The following is a 22,826-nucleotide window of genomic DNA, read 5'->3' as shown; positions in this document are numbered from 1 at the left end:
ATTTTCGTGTCAAAATGGGGTTAGCATTTTTCTGTTGTGCTAACTTAATTAAATATAAATATACATTCTGCCTCATGAGTTTGTTATTCTCATTAACCAGCAATGGCGTCGAAAGTCATTGCAACGCGAATAGCGTTTTAGTGCATCTTATGTTGTTTGTTTCAATAAAATGTTTTGCTGGAAAAGGATTCTGTGATATTTTCTGCCTTTGTGAATTATAATATCATGTTGTGTATTGAATTTTCGAGCTTAAGGTTGAAACGTGATACGGGAGGATATTTTTAGTATTGTTCTGTAAGCAGGAAAGGTTTCACGAAAATACATTATAAACAGGTCTGTTGGAAGCTTGCTTGAGTTTCAACAAAATGAGCCCCCAAATCAGCAAAAAATTGTGACGGCAGTGAATAATAAAGTAGCTGCTATTTCCAAAATGATGGAATTACCTGGTGATAAATAACCTCGTCTTGGAGAGTAAATTTTTGACTTTGCAGAAACAAACCTCTCTCAGAGTTTGGGCGATTGTGATCTTTGTTTTGAATTCGCTCATTTATTGTCAAACTTTATAACACTGGACAGAAAAATAAACTTACGAAAACCTGGTATCTTGCCATCATTTGACACAGATGCTTCACTGTTTGGTAACACGATGCCCGCTGAATTCCTGCGATGTCATTTTCGATTTTGGGATTTATTTGTGCAACCAAAAGTACAATTATAATAAAATTGAACGTAGAAAAAATCTTCCAAAATGTTTGTCACTGATCGTAACTTTTTATAATTATTCTATATTCACGGTTCAAAATTAATGTTGTTTTCATGTCGTAAATATGTTATTCTCGAGCGACCGTCCTGGAAACTTCCTTCTGCTCTTTCTAAAAACTGTGTATCAATTTACTTTTGCATCAATATTTGTTTTTGCGTAAAGCAAGCTAACAAAATCTGTACCTTGCTGAGTTCGTAATTGTTAGCGTTAATAGTATTTTCTGGCCAATGCCTCCGTTTTACGAAGGGGTGTGGTCAACCATCCAGATACTAACCCTGCTGGACAGGGTTAACTTTAGTAAATTTTAGTATTACAAAGCTGCTCAGAGGCCACGCTTAAACTTGTGGTGAAAGAAGTTGTGAGGGAGCTTGAAAATTATCAACATGACAGCCCAGAAGCCAATGTTTCTCACTTCCCATTTATTTTCTTCAATCTTTCTGGGTTCAGTACTTTGCTAGTAACCACATCTTCTCAGGCTATTTACCCAAGACTTCTACCATGGCACTATAATGATAGACAATAACAAAACAATATCGTGCACTTGAATCTCCTGGAAGACAACACACAGCTCAGTTGACATTTTGTATGGAATAAATCGCTGTGTTACGTCACTACCACACGTAAGCAATGCATGTTTATTTTTTCTAAAGAGGACAGGAATTTCTTCTTTCTGACAAATGATTAATTAATAGGCCGGTAGCCAGGTTTTTAACCCCAGAAAAGGATCTGTTTCGTCGTACGAACGTGTGAGGACTGGTGAATCAAAGGGCCTCTGCTGGTATGACTTCTGGGTGACCCCTTAAGGAGGCTCGAAATAGTTTCTCCTTTTTTCAAACAAATAAACATATTCTGTCCTTAGATACAGTTAGGGCAATCATATCAAGACGAAATTTGGCCAGGGTATTAAGTACCTATCGTAGATTTCTCACATTATGTTTTCTTCCAAAATAATGTTACCATGGCAATGATATTAGGCATTTCTTTGAGCCTTAAAATCAACATGTGTGGTCCTTTTTGAAGAAACGGGACGGTGAAATTTTCCCATTCATCGTTACCAGATAATGTTACAAATACTCTCCAAAATATTTAAAATTCAACAAAATCTGTAGGTCAGTTTTTCAGAAAAATAAGTTTTTTTGAAATGTGCCTCTACTTTTTTTTTTCACCTACAGAATTCTTTTAAATTTGAAAGACAAACGGTTTAAATTAATCTAAGCTAACATGCAAAAAATGAAACCGTCCAGAAGCAGAGATATAAACGAGTAAAGTTGCAAAATCAGGAAAAATTAGGGGGTTACAAGATCAGCATTTACGCATGCGTCACCCGATCATTCGAGTCCGCGCGCGAGTGGAGCTACAGGTCTACACAAACAGATTTAAGTAACTATTAAACCGTTTAAGTAGAATTTTCGTAGTTTTCGTGAATAGGAGATGTCTATTTATATGCCATGTATATAGGAATTGGAGAAAGGTAAGCGAAATTAGTGGTATTTGTTTATTTCTGGTGACCCATTTAAATCATGAGCAAGCAGCCTAAGAATTGCGTGTGTGGCTTACGCACGCGGGCTCAGCTGAAAACCCTTTCGAGCCTCCTTAAATGGTCTTAATGACCCCCCAACTTGAAAAACAATTGTCTGGAACAGTGTACACGTATGTACCACAGGCAACCCAGTGTACTCTCACGGAGGGTCTAGTTTTTTTTAACTAGGTAATTTTTTTTTTAACTAGGTATGTTTTGTTAACTACATGTAGGTATTTTTTAATCAACTGTCTAAAAAAAGGATTTTCCTTTTTTAGTTGTGTTAAGTTAAAAAACAGGGGCTTGGTTTTTTAGGGGGTATGAAAAAATAACGAAACTCTCCTCTTCTCCATTCTAGTTGTCCTACCCGTCCCTCATCTTCCCCCATTTTCCCTAACCTACCCCACCCTTTCTTCACAGATCTATCCCCCCCTTACCTTCCAGTTACCTCTGCCCTTGAATATCTCTTATGCCCACCCCCTCTACAGCACTTCTCACAGACAGCAACGGCAAACATCAAGAAAGTAGCTCCAAAATGGGAACTGTTTCAAATCTTGTCCCAAGTACATGTACACAGTTGAATTTCTCACACAGGACACAAGTGTGAAAAAGTGACTTCAAGAAATTACGCAGAAATCAGCCAGCAAGTTGTTAGTTAACACAAGTGTTGAAATGTGCTTTTTCCCTGCTTAGAAAGTGCCCACCAACCAATGGCAGCTCCAACATTCCTATCTTTGATAGAGATCGACTGAATGGTAAAAGGTCACCATTGTACCCCAACAGTAGTTGCTTTTAGGAAAAGTAACTGATGTCGAAAAAACATTCTGCTCGAGTAGTGACCAAGTTTGGAAAACTCAAATCACTTATTTCTTCCACTAGATTAGATCTGTGCAGCATGTAAACAGGCCATTTTGCAAAATGAGTAAACAAATTTCCTTTCAAGATAAAGTGAAGTTTATTCATATTGTAACCATACCAAATAAGAACACCATTGTAACATTATTGTAATGTAGTTACTATCCGGTAGTACACAGCTCTTGTTAATTGAAAATCTGAGAGAGAAATATTTCCAAAGTTATATTTCCAAAGGAATCATAAAAAAATTTCACTGTTTTTTCATTTCCAAAAGTAGTCCTACTATATGAAAGACAAAAAAGGGTTTAGCTCTGAGGAAGGGCTAACAATCAAAATGCCAGCATTCAAATTTCTTCACAGTGGTCAATTTACCATATCAACTCGCTTGATAAACCCTTTCCTTTACTTCGCTTTCCCACCGACACAGCACCACAGCTTCTTTACAATCTAACCCCTTTATCCTACAAGTGAAAGAATGCTTTACTTCCAATAACCAGGGACCAATATTCTTAACCCAATGACCAAGACAACGGTTGTTTCAGACTACACACTTCAGATAACTGATTACTTCAATCACTATAATACATGCCAATCCCTTGCATGGAATGCAGCGTCTCACACTTACACACTGGCTTCAGATAATCCTAACTCAGTTATTGAAAGCTAACTATTTTAAAATGGTTGCTTTGACTTAAATACTGCTTATCAGCGCTAATCAAATGGGTGCTTAGACTTAAATTCTGTTTAATATCAGCAATATTTGTAGACAGTCTGCAGTTGTCATACACCTCCTGGAATGCTAACTGTTTCAAATAAGACAGTGCATAACCATAATCACTAAATTGAAAGCTTACCGTAACCCTATTTCCTAAAATGCGGGCAGTGTCCCTAACCTTACATGAAAGCTAATCATTCAAAATAAGTGTTCAGTAACCCTAATCACTCAGCTGAGCATTTGACCCTAATCACTAAAATTTGTTGGCTTTTAATAGCACCAGAGAGAAAGAGGTTTACCCAGTTTTTGAAAAATTTACCTAGTTAAAAAAAAATCCTAGTTAAAAAAATATTTCCTAGTTAAAAATAAAATCACCTAGTTAGAAAAAAACTAACTAGTTGAAAATAAAATCACCTAGTTAAAAAAAAAAACTAACTACGTCGTTGAAAATAAAAATTAATTGAAAACAAAAATTAACTGCAACATATACAAAAAGCAATCACGAAAAAAAGTGGAAAGAAGCATTCTCGTACTTGTGAACACTCCAGCAAGGACTGATAGAAGTAATGGTCCTTATTTACAAAAAGACTAGACCAGGGGTGGATCTAGGATAAAATAATGACTGGTCTCCAAAACAACGAAAAAGTTCCTAGGGGATGCGGGGGCATGCTGCCCCGGGAATTTTTTCGATTTTAACTCTTTAAAGTCCGCTTTTTCATGTTTCTGATAGACTTCTGTAAAACAGTGGAAACCAGTATGAATCCGCCCCTGAAGACGGATTTGCTTACCTTTCTTTCACCCATGGTATCCAGAAAAATCGGGAAAACCGGAGAAGTCTCATCAAAACCAAGGTTGGGGATAACTCATCTCCAGGTTCTCTCTGTGTTCCAAGATGGCGGACTTGTCAAATTCCCGACGATGGGGCAATGCATACGTGTCAAAATCCCTACCCAGGGGAAGGCTCTTTGAGTCAATTTCCCGTAGGTACTGGACCCCCCCCCCCCCCCACCCTGGGGTTTAACATTGATAGGTGCATTATTTATATTATTATAATTAAAAGTCAGATTCTATTTACTTTTGTGCATATCATTATTGTACATCAACCAGCAGATTTTAAATCTTAGCTCTAGTTAATTACATCAATTTACATTTCTTTTTCCGCTTAAACAAATTCGTAGAACTTCTTAATTATATTTACATTCTGGCGCAAAATCCATTTCTGGCAGCATTCGATGAGGTAACTCAGTTCCTTGTCAGTGTGCGTAATTGCTCTTAAGTCATTTCTCAGTTGTTCATGGTGTCCTCCAAGAAAGTCAAAAACAATATTGATTTGATATACGCTTGTACTTTTGTACTCTCTTTTAATGCCTGCACGCAGCTCTATGTATTTTGTTTGTCTTTCTTTGAATCGCTCCGCAATTTTGTCTACTTGGCAGACTGTGCCTTCAAATAGATTACAGATGTTGGTTTCTTTATCATGTACAATCATGTCAGGTTTATTAGCTCCATTTTCTGGTGGCTTCTCAAGGATAAAGGGCACATTACAATATATCTTTGCCTTCTCCTTTTCAAGCACTGCGTGCGGTAGGCTCTGTTGGTACCATGGCTTTCCATGATCACTTTCCTGGAAATTGTACTTACAGGACCGCCTGGAAGTATTGACTCCCTTACCACATCATTTCCCTCGGTATTCCCATGGTGGACCAATTTTCTGCCGAGGGAAATCAACGGCTAGGCTCCAAAGTTCCCGCAAGAAAGTGAACCAAGGTAAACCCTCGGTAATTAAAATTCCATGGTAGAGTTGTAAAAGGTTTCTGTTGACTTTGTGTTTCGATAAGCCAGATTATAATGTTGAATTCCCACCGAGGAACAGAAACTGAACAAGTTTCGGTTGAAAATTGGGAACAGCAAAGAGGATTATAGCCACTAGGCATGGACCTTGGTTACCTTTATTTTCCTTTTACATGCGAAGAGAATATCCGTAGCCACATTCCAACTATATTTGAAACCTTCTTTGCGAGATATTTTAATTGCAGTGATTATTTTGAAGACTTCTTGTGGACTGTTCATTCGAAAGTTCGACAAGTCGATTTCGTGGATGCTTGTCCCGCATGCGTCGACTTCGCTGTCATCACATTTTAAAGTTGTTATTCATTTCAGTTTATGGGAGAATAATGTCCGCTTGTTTTTTGCAGCTCAGCGCATGGAACATACATTTATTATCTCAATATCCTGCAGCCGGAGAGGGTTTCAACAATATATACAAAGCCTTGCATGACCAACCATTTGTTGTTCAAAGTAAGACTTATGTAAATATTATTCTTGGGTTAAGTTACTAGCTTTTTTTTCTTCTGCCTCAACAAACGAAAACCATGTTTTGTTTCCACTGTAAGTCTACCATTGCTGAAGGTTCCAATTACTGCTCCAGCCGTGGACAAGGTAAATTTTCCCTAGCCATTTGAAATTGACCTTTAAGGAAATGTGGTATCAAAATGGCAAGGGAAAACTTACCTTGGAACCTTCAGCAACGGTGGACTTACAGTGCAAACAATACATGGTTCTCATTCATTGAGGTAGAAGAAAAAGCTAGTAACTTAACCTATTGACCCCTAAAAGTGAAACTTAATAAATTTTGCTCAGTCCAACGCCTGCCGAGTTTTTTAGGTGTGAACGGGTTAATTTGACTCAGAAAAAAACAATGTTGTGAGTGATTTGAATTTGTTGCGACTGATTAGAATTTGCTGTGAGCATCTGGTTTTGATGTGAAAGTTGTGGGCCATCGTAAGCATTTGATCATTGGTGCACATCGGCATGGCTTATGCAAATTCATCACGAGTGACAGCCAGCTGCCAAAAGAGTTACTTGTGAAAGCGTAACGTGAGCACAGGAGCAAAGATGGTTTGAACATCAGACTATGTCAAGTTAAGAATTATGTCGTTCTTTAGCGAAATTTCAAAATTTCCCAAGTTTGTTTTGCTTGCCGGTTTTGCGTCTTTATAATTTGTATGCAAACGATGAGGGTTCAGATAATTAAGAGACTTCATTTCTCCACTAATCACAGTCTATTCCTAAATTTGTTTTCCATGCACAGTCAACATGCTGCCTATTACACATAACAATTTATTGCTGATGAAAGTGATGAAAAAAAAAACCATTCTTAAATATTTTCGTCAGCACGTTTGGTCTTAAAATAGTACCGACAGAGGCTCCGATGCCTCGCAAGAATGTATCAATTAAAATTGAAATTTGACAAGTTTAACAATAATATGTGGATGGAATACTTGCTTTTCACCAAAATGGCGAGATAATTAAAAGGAAGATGATCGCACAAGTTTGAACAGACACAATCGAACCTTTTTCGAAACCAAAGAAATTTCTCACGCACACATACAGTATTACAGCCTGGATAACTACGAGTGTTTTGTTGGTTGTATAACACAGCTGTCGCTTACACTGTAGGTAATAACAGTATCTTTGTATCTTTACAGTAAGGAAGTATTTTCTCGTCTTTTCTCTCGCGGCAGATTTACCGCGGCAAATCGCACCTCGGTTTTACCAAGGGAAAAAAATTTGCATACCTCGATGGCGTGCAACCACTACCCGTGGCAAAGACGAGGTATTGCCTTGTCCCGAGGGGTCATATACTTCCAGACGGTACTGTATGCAGTAAGCAGTGGTATATCGGCCTTAGCATCCTGTCGCACCTGGCTGTGTAGAGTGTCTGGGCAATCTTTGAGTAGGCACTAAGCACATGTGTTGTTGATTCTGTAGCAGTGTGGCACATTCTACGATTGGTGTCTGTGATGGTCATCTGTGCTTTACTTTGCTGATATGTCTTTGTTGGTAGTAGTTGTTGTCGTATGGTCTTGTCTACGCTGTAGACAATATGAGGTATATTTTTCCATTTCTTCAGGATTTGGTTGGCTGTGGGAGACAGTTGTTTAAGTCTTGGCGTTGTTTGTTGGTGTAAGCTCCAAGCCATTTCTGTTCTTCTGCTTCTTTGGTGTACTTTTCTGTGATCTTTGATCTCAGTAGCTCTTTTATCGCTGTAGGCTAGGGTGTTGTAATCCTCTTGATCTCGATAGCAGCTGTTGGGTCTTTACTGGCAGATATTGTAGTTCCTGTATCATCAAAGTTACAGATAATGTTGTATTCTGCTGCGTATTTGGTTGCTTGTTTAAATATTGACCTTCTTCCTTGAGACAGTGATTCTATTCATCTCAAGTGTTCTTGCATACTTGATTCTCTTGTCATTGCTGTTGTTAAGGTAATTAGCCAAATTGATTGTTGTCAACTTGTGGGTGTCTTCTACGCTTTTCATGCCACTTTCTCCTTTAATTATTATTATTATTATTGTTGTTGTTGTTGTTGTTGTTATTATTATTATTATTATTATTATTATTATTGAATCTCTGCAGTTGTTCCACTGGATAATGTTTATTGTGTCTCAGCCACTCCCAGAAGCTTAGAGACACAACACTTTCCATAACAGGTGAGCAGTTCCAAGGATGGCCGATAATTGTACACTTCCAAGGAAGTCAGGTACATCTACAGTGTAGCTTGCCAAACCTGGTCTTTGCACCTTTTGATATGCTTCCAAGAGCACCAATCACGATAGGTATTATTGTTCACTTTCGACGCTCCATGAATCCTTCTGATTTCAAATGCTAGTTCCTGGTACTTTTCAACCTTCTCTTCAGTTCTGGTGATGTTCTTGTCCACTGGCACAGCTATGTCAATAAGTTCTATATTTCTGTGTGTCTTAATACACAAGAGTAATATCTGGCCGATTATGTTTCAGCACTTTGTCTGTGTAGATAGTCATGCCCCAGTTAATCCTCACTCCCCCATTTTCTGCAGTTGGCAAGGGTTGATGGTCATACCACTTGTCACTACACCCTATCCCATACTTCCTGCACATCTCCTAGTGTACCCGCAGGGCCACCTTGTGGTGGCGCTTCCTATACTCTCTGGGCAAGCTTCTTGCATCCACTGACAATGTGTCATACTGTTCCAGTGGCATCGCCACACAATCTACACAGTGGTGTCTCTGAGGTCTTATCTATGCTGTACTTGATCGAGTTTGTTCTTAAACCTTGTTCCTTAGCAGCAAGAATCAAACCTTCTGTCTCCTTTTTTAAGAATCCATTTCTGGGCCATCTCCAAGACCCCTCTCTAGCTTCATCTGATATTTGTTGGACAAATGCACCATGTAGGGCTTTCTCCTTCCAGTTCCAGTTTTTAACTTTCTTGTCTTTCCTCCTGCTCTCATAGTCCTGCAGACTCTCTTCTTCAACAATCACTTTCTCTTTCAACGCAGCTTAAAGCATCTCTCTTAGGTAGCCATGAAGGGATTTGCTCTACCTTCTTACACTCTCCTTGATGCCAATCAGTCCTCTTCCCCCTTCCTTTCTCGGCAGGTACAGCCTTGCAACATTACTCCTGGTGTGCAGACAGCCATTCATTGCCAAGATCTTTCTAGTTCTTCTATCCATGTTGGCTACCTCCTCCATTGTCCAGTCCACAATCCCCGCACTGTAGCGTACTACACCTACAGCTCAGGTATTGATGCCATCGATCAAATTTCCTCAATTGAGTTTTGATCTACACAACTTCTTGACTCTTCTGATATACTCCGATGTTATCTTGCCTTAACTCTTGGTGTTGAGAGTCTGTTCCAACTGTAAGATGCCAAGGTATTTGAAGCCTTCCTCCTCTATTTCCCCGATGTGCTGGTCGTTGGGTAGTTCTATTGTGCTACTGCCAACTTGTCTTCCCCTTCTCATTTCCAGGACAGCACACTTGTCTAGCCCAAAAGACATCTTAATGTCTTGCGAGAAGATCTTTACTACTTGAACAAGTGAGTCTAGTTGATCTTTGCTAGCTCCGTACAGCTTCAGATCATCCATGAATAGTAGATTGTTAATGGGCTTCATGTCCTTTGCCAGTTTGTATCCAGCTCTCATTTCTCGTAGTACTAGGGTCAAGGGTAACACGATCACTATAAACAGTAAGTGGTGACAAGGAGTGACCTTGAAAAATTCCTCTCCTAATGTCCACCTGCCCAAGAGCCATTCCTCCTGATGGCAATACTGTCTTCCAGTTCACCATGCTGTTGCTGATTACAGAGATCATATTCTTCGCAGCCCCAACCATCTCCAGACATTTCAGGATCCATAAATGGGGCACCATATCATATGCCTTCGAACAACGATATTATTATTATTATAATTATTATTAGGTGTTTTCATCCACAGTGTACATCCACAGCGTACAATCACTGGTGAGTACCAGTCTGACCGCAACAAGCAGTCTCAGCACTCCAGGTGTCTTCTTAGGATTCTTACCAATCCTAGCAAGACTGTCTTCAGCACCACACATGGTGCACCATGCGTGGCCACATTGATCTTCATATAGCCCTCGACATTCTCCGTTTTGCTACCCAACGCTCAGGACTATGCGCTTGCGGTAGCCTCTTCTAGATGGTATACATGTATTTCTATAATGACACTCCATGACTAACTTGTTAATTCTATATCCCCATCCTCTGCGAGCAGTAGCTTGATGATGACCCAGTTCTGGCTGCTCCATCGGCGTGCCGGGCGAGACACCCATGTCATATGCCTGGGTATCATTTACGCCGTTCTCTAAATTTATTGTTTTACCTGTCATCATTAGTATACGAGGATACCACCAACATGGTGAGTTTTTTATTGGGGTTGTCTCCCCTAGATCAGCCGTGTTCTGTATTATTATTATTATTATTATTATTATTATTATCATTATTATCATTATCATTATCATTATCATTATCATTATCATTATTATTATTGTTATTATTATTGTTATTATTATTATTATTATTATTATTAGTAGTAGTAGTAGTAGTAGTAGTAGTAGTAGTATTATTATTTTAATTACTTTTTGGCACTATTGAGGCTATTGGAAATGAACAATTATTTTTCACTAATCCATGCTCTTGTTTTCATTGTTATTAAAGACGTCCATCATTTTCTTATCAGTAGATGAGGAGCAAGGAGCAACTTGTCTCCACCAGACAGCAACCGGAAACTTCTTAATTAATCAATTAATTAATTAACTGGCCAAGTGGGGCTTTTTAACCTTTGAACATTAAAATGGTCTAGCAGTAGACAGAGTTAAAATCAAGGAAATGATTAAAGGTGTAGGAGGATGTTTGGTGCCACCATAAGTAATATTACGGTAAATGTTGTCTTTTTCAAAAATAATTTATAGGCTAATTCTTTTCATGTTACAATATTAATTTTCTGTCCTTAAAGGTATGATCCAAATGTTGAGTTACCATCAGATGTCGATACCGAGCAAGATAGAGTTTTGTTCATTAAATCATTAGCTCAGTTTATGGTATGTGTTTCCATAATTTAAATTAATGTACATGTATGTTTCTTCTTGTCCAGATCGTCTACATGCTTAAATATTATGAATTCACTAAATTATCAACTCCCAGTTGGCATGAAAAGTCCAATAGGTAATTAGCATAATTTGCACCATTATTGTAGGGGTTCTAGGTTGCAGGGCTCAAATCCCATTCAAGACTGAATTTTTAAGGCTTTCTTTTTGTTGCTGCCTAAGTACAGGAATATACATGTACGTATACTTAAATGTGAATATGCGTATGGTTTTACACATAATTATAAATATACGCATTTTGTCCACATTTTTTGGTTAATGTAGTAGTTCTGTATCATTCATAAAACAATGTATTAACAGTACATGATTCTTGTGAAGTTCAATTATATAATTACATGTACATGTATGTCTTTCATATAGCTATAGTAATAATCTCTTCATTTTCTGTTTGTTTATTTTCATGGTGCTATATAGCTGAATGTGTTTGGATACATACTTGTCAGGACTATAGTACATGTACTTGTAAGATATGAAAGGTTTCTCAGGAACATCAGGAGCATCTAAAATGTTCCACTGGATTAGCTGATCAGGGTGTTCCTGTGCATTATCGAAAGTGTTAAACTCACTTTTTATTGCTGTGAGCAAGCAAACAGTCATACATGTAAATCTATAAAATTATTTTTAGTTATTAAATTATAAGTATTTATACTTTCTCATAATTATTTTCAAACTAAATTTTTTTTATCACCCATTTTTGATAAACCATTATCTTGCTTTTTATTAAAGGAGAACTGGAGGCCAAAATCAGCAATTTTTCCAACATTGTTTTTGGAAAGCCTAACTTAAGTAAAGTTAAGTGTGTTAGGTTATTTCTTTGCGTTTTCTGTTTTTTGCGAGTAAATTACATTTAAATTTGGGCTTTTCCCGCTGTTTCTGCGGGCTCAAAAATTAAATCAGCACCCTGCTGTGATGTATGATATGGGGAACAGAGATTTCATAATCAGGAGTTCTAAACAAGTGCTGCTGTGGATATCTGTTTCTTTGTGGACTCAATATTCACGACAAAGTACATCAGTCAAAAACGCTGCTTCTATATGGGGCGTTCTTGCATGTCTTCCCCATGTCATACGTCAAAAGCTGCAAAAATGAATGCTGACTCCTCCTTTCTGAGCCGCAATGCTGATGGCCCAAAATCAGAATATTTTAAATAAAAGCATTTTTTTAGGTGGAAAAAGGATGGATATGCCAGAAAAAAAGTTGAAAACATTATTGGGCATGCAGGTCTAAAGTGTAAATAAAAAATGCTTATTTTTTTGCTTTCAGTTCCCCTTTAAATATTAAATTAGAGTTATCATTTGTTTGTTGAATTTCTCATTATATTTTCTACTATATCCTATTATTTGTTGGTTATTGACAGATAGTATTTTCACCACGCTCTCCTGTCTTTTTTATTGCACAAGTTTGATAAGGTCAAATTGCGTTAAAAGACTGGCACTTTAAAACTTGCATTGTTATATTTATCAATATTTCTGATGTTCAGGCAACCAAAGCACATATCAAGCTGAACACAAAGAAGCTCTATGGTGCTGATGGATATGCTGTAAAAGAGTTACTTAAAGTAACGTCTGTTTTGTACAGTGCTATGAGGGCAAATGCAGCAAATGAGGTAATACAGTAAATGTAACATTTAACAACATTGTACATGAACATGTACACAGTCATTCTAGCTTCCATCTTGCAAAAGATGCAGTTTCAAATTATGGGAATTATAAGGAAGGGTTATGTTTTTACAAACGTTGGCCGTGTAGCACTTATATTTGAACAGACTTTTAAAACTGATTAGAGTGTAATGAGAAGTGCTAGTTTTGTACCCCATATGAACCATGTGAGCGTTAGCCCTACACAGCCAACATTTGTAATCCTTCCTTATACTTGTACATGTCCATTGCCATGGCTTCAACATCTTCAGTTCCCAATTATGGCCTGCTCCCATCTAACCTTGTAGCTCAGTCGGTTAAGAGTACCGGTGATCTAACCCGAAGGTTGTGGGTTCTATTCCCACCCTTGTCAGAGTTTTTCTCTGTCCTTGTGTGGGCCCATTTCCATTAGTAGGGCTAATGCTCACATGGTTCATATGGGGTAAAAAACTAGCACTTCTCTTTACACTCTAATCAGTTAAGTCTATGGGAATTATACTTTGCATTAATGTGCTAGTGTAAGGTTGTTAAGGAAACATCCAGGCTAAAAGTTCCATGAAAGAAAAAGTTCATCATGGTATTAATCCTACATCAGGGAAAGTTTGAAATTATATAATATTGATCGAAAATGAGTTTTAAAGTGGAAATGCAAAGGTAAAGGACTCCTTAAGGTCATGAATCGTATTTACAATATTAAACTATCAATGCAATTTGAAGAGAACACACGAAAGATATTGAGCATCATCAAATGGAAACTCGGGAAAATTTTGAGCACCAGATGGGATTTGAACCAACGATGCTCTCACCACTGAGCTACAGGATAATTCTGGAACAAGGGTGTAACGTGGGTATAGATCTAGACTGCAACTGTATCACACAGTGACATACTGGTAGTCTAATTTTCGATAACCATATTTAACAAATAAAGAAACTTTGCCAGTGATCAGTTCTGTTGTAACACACAGGAAGCGGATAGAGCACAAAAGAAGTGTACGGGAAACGCAAGACATACATTTAGTCAATAAGTCAACTGTCCTCTTGTAATTTGACCATGCAATGCTTTTTCCCTCCAGTTGTTAAAATTGCCTTTCTGTCATGTTTTGTTGACTCTGAATGCTGTAGGAGTTTCTCCCTTCTCACCAACATTGTGCTGACATTCTTCTCTCCTCACTACCATTAATAATTATTTCTTATTACTGTCCTAAATTTAGCTATGTAGTCCTTTTTTCTTTGCTCACATGTACAGTTGTACTCATCCACCGCTCTCCCTGCGTGGGTGGGTGGGAAAACATCACTGCCAGGAAGAAACTTTTAGGGCCAAGACGAAACCATGGTCCTAAGGCACTAGTGGAGTGTTTGTTCCATTCACTTAGTTGAAAGGACCCCTCTTAGAGTGTGTGCTGTTTCCAAAAGTGCTATCTATTGGATTTCCCCTTGATTGCTGTTGCCTGGGATTTTTATAACTCCAAGGGCACATATAACAATTGGAATTTTCCTTGTTCTCATTTCTATTACAAAGGTGGAAATCTTATTAAGATCTTAGTAAGATTCTTATCAAGTTTCTTGCTAAGATCTAATCTTACTTCTTACTGGTAAGTAAGATTCTTGCAAGATATTGCAAGCATCTTACGATCTTACAATTTACACTGTATTGGCATTATCTTACAAGAATCTTGCAATTAAATGTAAGATTCTTAGTTATCATCTTACATGACTTTATACAAATCAAGATTACAAGATTCTTACAATATCTTTTAAGGTTCTTTCCTTTTTTCTACACTCGGGAAAGATAATACGAACTACAACACTGTCCCACGTAACAAAAAATTATTGGTATCATTTGCAACACCAGTTATTGAGTAACAAGATGTTGTTACTATTGTCACACCATACATGACTTGAAGGTTTCAAGGGATATTTAACAATAATATTATTTCACGAGCGCTTGTTGGATATGAGATGATAGATAGCCAACAAGGCACAAAGCATGTGCCGAGTTGGCTATAGTCACCTCATATCCAACAGGCGCGAGTGGAATAATCACGCCGGGCTGGCGAGGGATTAAAATCGGCACGCTCGTTAGCCCGCAGTAACTACTTTTGCTCAGCGGGTTTTCGCAAAAGTGTTGTTTACTTATCCAATATGGCGGAACTCATCGTGAATATACACGATACTGTTACTTCTTATATTGCTAATGCACCAGATAAGAAGTTAGCGACAAAAATTGGCGATGAACTTTTAAAGCTTTCAAGAGCCGTAGTTAAACACCACACGTTTCCAGAACAACAACGTTACAAGTTTTATCTGGCACAGCCCTCAAGAATGCTCGCAAGAGAGGTTTACAGGTGGAATAAAAGCATCTGTAGAATGCTGAAACGTTCTCCGTCACTTCGCAACCCCTGGGGAATAACACTTAAAAGAAGCCTACTACTTGAGCTGTTTGATACCTTAAAGACAACTGTTATTGCCTATGGCTGGGGACAGGTGACCAGAAGTACTAATCACGTGGAGGAATTAATAATAACAGAAGAAGATCATTTCAACAGTCTTATAATGTCTTGGAGCAACAAGTTTCGACGTCAGCTGGAGAAGACAGAAGTGCTAATAAAAGTGGAGCAAGACGGTGGATATAGTCGAGTGTTGGTCGATGCAGCCAGGCCAGTAAAGATAAAGTACTCTAAGAACCTAGAAATGCTTACTTTGTCTCTCAGTTATGGCCACTGGAACAGAGTAGGTGTTCCTCAACATTCCTTTTACCGTGGTTGAGTGTTGTGAATTATTGCTATATAGGGATTTAGTCTGTGGCATCAGTTAAATGTTTGATTTTAATATACTGCCTGGAGTTATTTAGGGCCTCTTTATAAGGTCTGTAAGGACAAAAAAAGTCCTTTATTTTCATCCTGCTAATTCTTAACTTTTGTGATTATGTTTCTAAGAGGGTAAATAGTCAGTCAGGTATACTTTGCACAATATTTTTTTACTATCAGCCTATCTACTAAATTGAATGGGGTTAAGAAATGTTTATTGCCCACAAAAATGTTCTCAGTCCTGATTTTCTTCATATACCAGCCCTCCCTGCCAATAAATGATGTGAACTACATTGCTTTTCTAAGTAAATTAATCATAAACAGACTTTTTCTTTACAACAAAGTATATTGATAAGAAACAATCCATGAACGTTCTGAAAGAATACTGATCAAAAGTTTCATAATTGACATGTTATAATGTTTACATCAGTTGTCAAACCAAGAAAGCAATGAAATACAATTGTATGTTAAGAATAACTGGCAGTGAACCTCTAGCTCTTGGCAAATTGCTGCATCAGTTTCAACTCTACTGAAACCAAGAAAGCAATGAAATACAATTGTATGTTAAGCTCCAACACTAATAATTTATAAAAATTTGGTTTTATCAACAGAGTTGATAATCTAAATTGGCCACCGTACAGAGATTCTAAAAGCTGACGTTTCGAGCGTTAGCCCTTCGTCAGAGCGAATCGAGGGATTATGGGTTACGTGTAGTTTTTATAGTAGAGTAGGAGCTACGCTATTGGTGGTAACATGGCAACGTGAAAAATAGGAATATATTAGTTAAATGAAAAGCGTTCGTTAATACCGTGAGGATTAAGGGTGCCGATTTGAAAGATGAATTTTTGTTCCAGATTCTTGCGGCTTTCCGTCGTACCTAGATGTAGGGAAAGGCCGCAGATAGCCATGGTTTTTTTGGAGTGGTTAGGCAGATTAAAATGGCGAGCAACTGGCTTGGATGCATCCTTGTCATTCTTCTCAACATCGCGAAGGTGTTCGCGGAATCGGTCACCTAGTCGTCTACCTGTCTCACCAATGTATAATTTATTGCATAACGTGCAGGTTATGCAATAAATGACATTTGCGGAGGTACATGTGAAACGATCGGTGATATGAACAGATCGCTTAGGTCCCGATATCTTGCTAGTGTTAACAATGAAAAGACAAGTTTTGCATCGTGAGCGCGCGCATTTGAAAGTGCCGGGTTGCTCGTTAGTTTTGAGCGCGCTTCTAACTAAAAAGTTGCCTACGTTTTTGTCGCGTTTGAATGAAATAAGTGGAGGTTGCAAAAAGATTCTACCAGTCTCGGGATCATTTTGGAGTAATTTAAAATTACTAAGAATGATGCTTTTGACTGCGTGATTATGAGGATGGAAAGTGAGGGTGAATGGAATTCTGTCATTCTTATCTTTTTGTGACGTTTGTAGTGATGACTGTCGATCAAATTGTTGGGCGCGATGATGGCCCGCTTTGACCACAGAGACAGGATAGCCACGTTTTTCGAAGAACTGGCACATCTCCTCTGATTTGCTGGAAAAATCGGAGTCATCACTACATAGACGTCGAAGTCTAAGAAATTGAGAATAAGGGATGGAGTTCTTGACATGTGATGGATGTGACGATGAATACAACAAATAACTGTGTGAATCAGTAGGTTTGTAGTGCACACTAGTACATAGCACGTTGCCTCTAATAGAAACTTTGATATCTAGAAAAGCCAATGAAGTTTCCGAAATTTCCCAGGTATATTTAAGAGCCAGATGAAAAGAGTTGACGGAGGTTATAAATTGATCGAGTTCTTCTCTGCTGGAATGGGACCTAGCTATGCCAATCTTTTTGTAGGATATGTTGAACACCAATTTTTTAATCAGTACAACGGCCCCAAACCTGAACTCTACGGCCGTTACATCGACGACTGCATCGGCGCTATTTCATCCAGCAGAGAAGAACTCGATCAATTTATAACCTCCATCCACTCTTTTTATCCGGCTCTTAAATATACCTGGGAAATTTCGGAAACTTCATTGGCTTTTCTAGATATCAAAGTTTCTATTAGAGCCAACGTGCTATGTACTAGTGTGCACTACAAACCTACTGATTCACACAGTTATTTGTTGTATTCATCGTCACATCCATCACATGTCAAGAACTCCATCCCTTATTCTCAATTTCTTAGACTTCGACGTCTATGTAGTGATGACTCCGATTTTTCCAGCAAATCAGAGGAGATGTGCCAGTTCTTCGAAAAACGTGGCTATCCTGTCTCTGTGGTCAAAGCGGGCCATCATCGCGCCCAACAATTTGATTGACAGTCATCACTACAAACGTCACAAAAAGATAAGAATGACAGAATTCCATTCACCCTCACTTTCCATCCTTATAATCACGCAGTCAAAAGCATCATTCGTAGTAATTTTAAATTACTCCAAAATGATCCCGAGACTGGTAGAATCTTTTCGCAACCTCCACTTATTTCATTCAAACGCGACAAAAACGTAGGCAACTTTTTAGTTAGAAGCGCGCTCAAAACTAACGAGCAACCCGGCACTTTCAAATGCGCGCGCTCACGATGCAAAACTTGTCTTTTCATTGTTAACACTAGCAAGATATCGGGACCTAAGCGATCTGTTCATATCACCGATCGTTTCACATGTACCTCCGCAAATGTCATTTATTGCATAACCTGCACGTTATGCGATAAATTATACATTGGTGAGACAGGTAGACGACTAGGTGACCGATTCCGCGAACACCTTCGCGATGTTGAGAAGAATGACAAGGATGCATCCAAGCCAGTCGCTCGCCATTTTAATCTGCCTAACTACTCCAAAAAACACATGGCTATCTGCGGCCTTTCCCTACATCTAGGTACGACGGAAAGCCGCAAGAATCTGGAACAAAAATTCATCTTTCAAATTGGCACCCTTAATCCTCACGGTATTAGCGAACGCTTTTCATTTAACTAATATATTCCTATTTTTCACGTTGCCATGTTACCACCAATAGCGTAGCTCCTACTCTACTATAAAAACTACACGTAACCCATAATCCCTCGATTCGCTCTTACGAAGGGCTAACGCTCGAAACGTCAGCTTTTAGAATCTCTGTACGGTGGCCAATTTACATTATCAACTCCGTTGATAAAACCAAATTTTTGTATACTACTTCCCGGCCGACGCAGCACCACAGTTTCTTTAGAAACTACCCCTTCATTCATCTAATAATTTATAAGTTGCGTTCAACATGGAATGAGTGAAATTGACAATTCTGTCTCATAATGTTGCTCCCAGCCCTCCCTGCCAATAAGTGAATTAATCATAAACAGACTTTTTCTTTACAACAAAGTTTATTGATAAGAAACAATCCATGAACATTCTGAAAGAATATTGATCAAAAGTTTCATAATTGACATGTTATAATGTTTACATCAGTTGTCAAACCAAGAAAGCAATGAAATATGTTAAGCTCCAAGACTAATAATTTATAAGTTGTGTTCAACAATGAGTTAAATTGACAATTCTGTCTCATAATGTTGCTCCCAAAAATACAAATGTAAGAATAAACAGTCCAGTGAGGTTTTACAAGAAGTTTCACAATAAGCATGCTGCAAATCTGCTTGGAAAGCAGAACGTGAGGCTGAAATCGCTAGAAAAATACACTGAGCATGTTGCAGATTTCTTTATCAAGTTCTGCATTGTGTGCAGATCTGTAAACAGCCTTATAAAGGCTTGATGAACAATAAACACATTTGCTTGGTTTTCACCCATTTTAAAACCACAGTAACAAAACCCAGGGAGGTGAGCCTCTTTAGGTGTGTACTTGTCCTTGCACTTGACATAACGAAAGTGGAATGGGTCTGTTTTTCTAAGCCAGATAGAGCTAATGTACTCATGGCGCATAACTAACCTCCAGCGAGTTGTGAGGGTAGCGTGCCCTGCAAATGATGACAGGGTTACATGCTTTGTTGTGAAATGGAATTGCATATCCCACAGTCCAAACTGTAGGATTAACTGATTTCAGTAAAAGGGAACAGGTGTTAAAGAATAACTGGCAGTGAACCTCTAGCTCTTAGCAAATTGCTTCATCAGTTTCAACTCTACTGAATTTTGACACTGCGTCACGCAATTGAAGGGCAGCAAATGCAATTGAAACAAGTCGAAGTAATTCAGGCCCAGTGTCATTTTCTCTGCTTAGGGAATCAATAAGGAACATAAATTTGTGGCAAAAGCATTTGGTTTCTTTCCCAGTGAAACGATATTCAAATTTCTTTTTTCTGCCTTCCTTGAGCCACTTGTTTAGCTTCTTATATAGTCTAGATGCACCAACTTCATTCTTAACTGAAAGCATGAATTTTTTAAGTGGAGTTTCATTAGGCAGGGTTGATACATCACAACCTGCCACAGGAATGTCACTTCGTGAAATTGCTTCCTCCAAAAGTAAACAATGGATATACTGCCAAGCATTGTTTGAATTATGCAATGGTTCTGCTACAGCAAAGTCTACCAAATGTCCGATAATAGGTTCACATTCCTGCCTAGATTTCTGACCTTTGATGAATTGGGTAAGTTTGCTACGCTTGGTTGAGGGGGGCTAGATGTGTGGCATCAAGCTCATTTTGTTTTGCTTTCACCCTGGATGCTGCAGAGAGCCTGTCATTGTATTTCCATGGTTGCCATGTACACTCCTCACTCTCACCAATTAACCCACTGACAGTGTCTTTGTTAGCTTCATGAACATTTGCAAAGGTAGAAAAGTAATGTGCTGCATTACTTAACTCACCAGCAAATGTTGCGAGCCACTTCATGTCAGAAGGGACTAATTTGAACTTAAATTGCACGGGATACCCTGCCACAGTATACTTCTTACTCTCAACATAAGCAATGTCAGAAACATTAAGCTTCATGACAACATGAGACTCGGAGCAATTAGCTCCAGCAAGAAGGAAATTCTCATTCTGGCTAGCAATTCGTTCCCCTACATTAATGAAAGAAAGAAGCCATGCAGTAGCCTCATCGTCCTTGCCAAACGGTGCCCCATCAGCACCTATGGCTAGTTTGAAATTGTATGGGGCCTCGTTAAAATGATGAAGAAAAGGTGATCCATCCTCGCTTAAGACTTTAGCAACATGAATGTACAAATTTGCAAGTTCAAGTAGAAATTCTTCTAGTTGCCTGAAAGCTCCTTCTACTTGTTCATCTTCCCCCAGGCTCCCACAGAATTCAGATTTCATATCCAACACTGTACCAATTTCAACAGATTTGAGAAAGGAAATAACCTTTTCATAAGTTAGAATTTTAGGCACTCTCACTCCTGAAACCTTAATGCTGCTTCTATGAGCACTATTTCCATTAGACTTCATGCACAAGCTTTGCCTAACAGATTTGTATTTTTCTTTGCTGATTAAACCTTTACATTAAAGAATCTTTACACTTCTCACTGAATTGTCAGTGCTTCCTTCAAATTCAGCTACTGCTTTGTTTACAACTGATGGAAGTACTTTCCTTGTTTTCTTAGAGCATGTAATGTAGTTCTTTAGCTGCTCTGAACTTGCATTAGCAACTAATGAGACCCACATACCATCAAGGCAAGGTCTTTTATCACTTTCTATGGCACCATCTAAATCTCTGCCTCAGTCATAATTTTTTTTTCTGGGCACAGCCCTGTGTGGTGTCTACAGTAATCAATGAATCAAAAAGGACTGGTTTGGAATGTGCACTATGTTGTGACTATAGTGCTTAAAGAAACAGGGAAATTTTCAAAGTGCAGTTATAAGATCGTAAAGATCTTTTTTTTTTAGTTTTTTTGGTGAGCAGACCCAAACTTCCACTCAGCCATATAGTCAATGGGACTTCAAATCACACAACTTATGATGTTTATTTGCCAAAAGCAGTTAAAACGTTAATGTACTTAAGATTTTATGAATATTCCACACTTAATGTAGTACAAAATATTCTGCCTTTTTGTGTTGTTGAAGCGCTTGATTCGAAGCGAGTATTGAATATATAAAAAGCCATTACGTCAACCATGGAATGTGTCGACGTTGCAACTTTCATTGGTAGGGAAATTACCACCGTACTAAAGATAGCCATGGATAACGTAATTCTTGAATTACATGACTCATGTGACTACTTTGCTTACCTCTTACTTGTGTAAAAAACTAACTAAATTTAGTTGTCACTTTTAAAGAAGAAAACTGTAAGTTGTTAATAGTGTTATCGTATCATTCATACCCATACATGTCCCGAAGAAAGTTCCAGATTAATTGAGACCATTACATTATCTGATATTTTACAACGACTACTTTACTATGACTGATGGTGCAGTCAGAGATTTCACATCGGCTATAAGTGATGGTGCAATAAGTTCGTGTGAAGTCGTTGTTGTCAGTTGTTGTGCTACAGATTTATCAGGTGATTTTGTGTCTATAGTCATCAGTGAATCAACAGGGACTGCTTTGGAATGTGCACTACGTTGCGACTATAGTGGTAAAAAAACGGATAACTTTTCAAAGCACGGTTATAAGATCTTCTTGTTTGCTCTCTATGATCAATGCTTATTTAAACAAGTCCCAAATTATTTGGGAATTGTATGTTGGTAGATAGAATTACATGTATGGTTTGGGGCTTCCAGTCCTATTTTTATTGGCTTCTTCCCTTGTTGTTTATTTTAGGTGATAACAACTGTGATGAGCTGTCATGTTTGCCAGTTGACTGTCAGTTGACTGCTTTAACTCAGTATAGAAATACCAATACATTGTAACTATTCTGGCTGTCATATGTACTAACAATGCGATGTCTTTGAAACTCCATAGACGCCTGAAGAATCAACTGTGAGCTCTTTAAGATTTGATATCTCATCCAGAGTGAGTTACTTTTAATTAATTCCTAATTTTAAAATCTTACCATTGTATTAATCTGAGATCCTTTTACTGGGTACAGGTGTAGGTCAAACACATCTGTCAGAGGTTTTTGATTATTATTTTAATTGTAACAGTATTAGAGGTCATTTTTAAGTAACATGGAGACAACCAATCAACGGCTGATTCTTGCTTATGAAATTGGAATATAAACTACGAACAGTA

At 38.1% G+C, this 22,826-nt stretch overlaps 1 protein-coding gene across 1 annotated transcript in view; it reads left to right on the top strand.

Annotated features, from left to right (window-relative positions):
- LOC137972030 (clusterin-associated protein 1-like) overlaps positions 1 to 22,826 on the top strand; it is an 87,435-nt gene that overhangs the window by 4,187 nt on the left and 60,422 nt on the right. Inside the window, exons 3-5 of the mRNA XM_068818831.1 lie at positions 11,151 to 11,235; positions 12,782 to 12,907; positions 22,557 to 22,607. Coding sequence (XP_068674932.1) covers positions 11,151 to 11,235; positions 12,782 to 12,907; positions 22,557 to 22,607 — 262 coding nt within the window. The remainder of the gene's footprint in view (positions 1 to 11,150; positions 11,236 to 12,781; positions 12,908 to 22,556; positions 22,608 to 22,826) is intronic.

This window comes from Montipora foliosa, chromosome 9 (genome assembly GCF_036669935.1).
Source record: "Montipora foliosa isolate CH-2021 chromosome 9, ASM3666993v2, whole genome shotgun sequence".
In the NCBI taxonomy this organism is placed as follows: Eukaryota; Metazoa; Cnidaria; class Anthozoa; order Scleractinia; family Acroporidae; genus Montipora; species Montipora foliosa.
The sequence above is the reverse complement of the archived record's forward strand: the minus strand, read 5'-3'. Positions and strand labels throughout refer to the sequence as shown.